At 42.7% G+C, this 1,034-nt stretch overlaps 1 protein-coding gene across 1 annotated transcript in view; it reads right to left on the bottom strand.

The window, feature by feature from the left end:
* MYO10 (myosin X) overlaps positions 1-1,034 on the bottom strand; it is a 97,124-nt gene that overhangs the window by 27,544 nt on the left and 68,546 nt on the right. The window contains exons 22-23 of the mRNA XM_009325005.1: positions 1,005-1,032; positions 1-584 (exon numbers count right to left, since the gene is read on the bottom strand). The exon at positions 1-584 is cut by the window's left edge and continues 307 nt beyond it. Coding sequence (XP_009323280.1) covers positions 1-584; positions 1,005-1,032 — 612 coding nt within the window. The remainder of the gene's footprint in view (positions 585-1,004; positions 1,033-1,034) is intronic.

Here is a 1,034-nt window from a genome sequence, read left to right on the forward strand (position 1 = left end):
ATTGTTGGCACCACAGTATCATTCATATAGGGATCCTCTTCTGAGGAATCATCGCTTGTTCTGATGCCACTGGTCCTTTGATCAGAATGGCCATGCTCACTTGGGTTGGGCGAATCCTTAAATGCATCATCATCAGCTTCAAAGCCCTCATCTACCTCCTCCTCAGGATATGGCTGGCTGAAGTTAAAATTGGGCTTTTCACTGCAGGCATTTCCAGTCTGTTCAGTCAGCTCAGCAGGATACCCGTTGCCCACAGAGAGAGACCTCTCAATGTTTCGGACACATTCATCAATCTCATCAAAGTTCAGAGATTCCAGGAACTCCTGAGCTGCTCGACATGCTTCGTCCTCGAGCCGCCGGAGTTCTTCATCTCGAAGCTGCTGCAGCCTCTGTAATGAAGCCTCTGTCAAGGACAGCTCCTGCTGCTTCTTTACGCGTTGCAGGTCTTCAATTTCTTTTTCCAGACGTAGGATTTCTTCCACCTGCCTGCTTTCTTTCTGCTTCTCCACCTCTTGCTTCAGCTCTGCCTCCTTCTGGGCTTTCTGAATGGCAGCCAGTTCCTGCTTCTTTCTTTCTTCTTCAGCCTGCATTCAAAAAAAAAAAAAAAAAAAAAAAGCCTGCTGGTGCAAGATTCCTTTTTGAAATTTATTTATTTCTAAAGCATTATGCTCCCACCGTGCTGTTCATTTAAAAGGACCCTTATCCCTACATCAGAAAGAAAAAAAAAGAAAGAAATAGAAAAATGAAAACATGATTACATTTGCTCACAGATACTGGAAAGCTCAAGTACGTGCAGAAAGTTCAATCTTTGCCAGAAATTAAATGAAGCATGAGGTGAAAGAAATTTCCATGCAAACAACTGTATCAAGTTTCCTTTGGCTTTATCTGCCAACTCCTGTAATAAGTTTAGTTTAAATGCCACAGATGGCCTTTTATTTTTTTAATGGCTGGGTTGAGATACTCAAATAAACAGGATGGCTGAAAGCATTAAGAATATAATTTACCTGCTGGGCCAGACGCTCTGCTTCTTGCCT

This window comes from Pygoscelis adeliae, unplaced genomic scaffold (assembly GCF_000699105.1).
Source record: "Pygoscelis adeliae isolate BGI_AS28 unplaced genomic scaffold, ASM69910v1 Scaffold86, whole genome shotgun sequence".
NCBI classification, from domain to species: Eukaryota; Metazoa; Chordata; class Aves; order Sphenisciformes; family Spheniscidae; genus Pygoscelis; species Pygoscelis adeliae.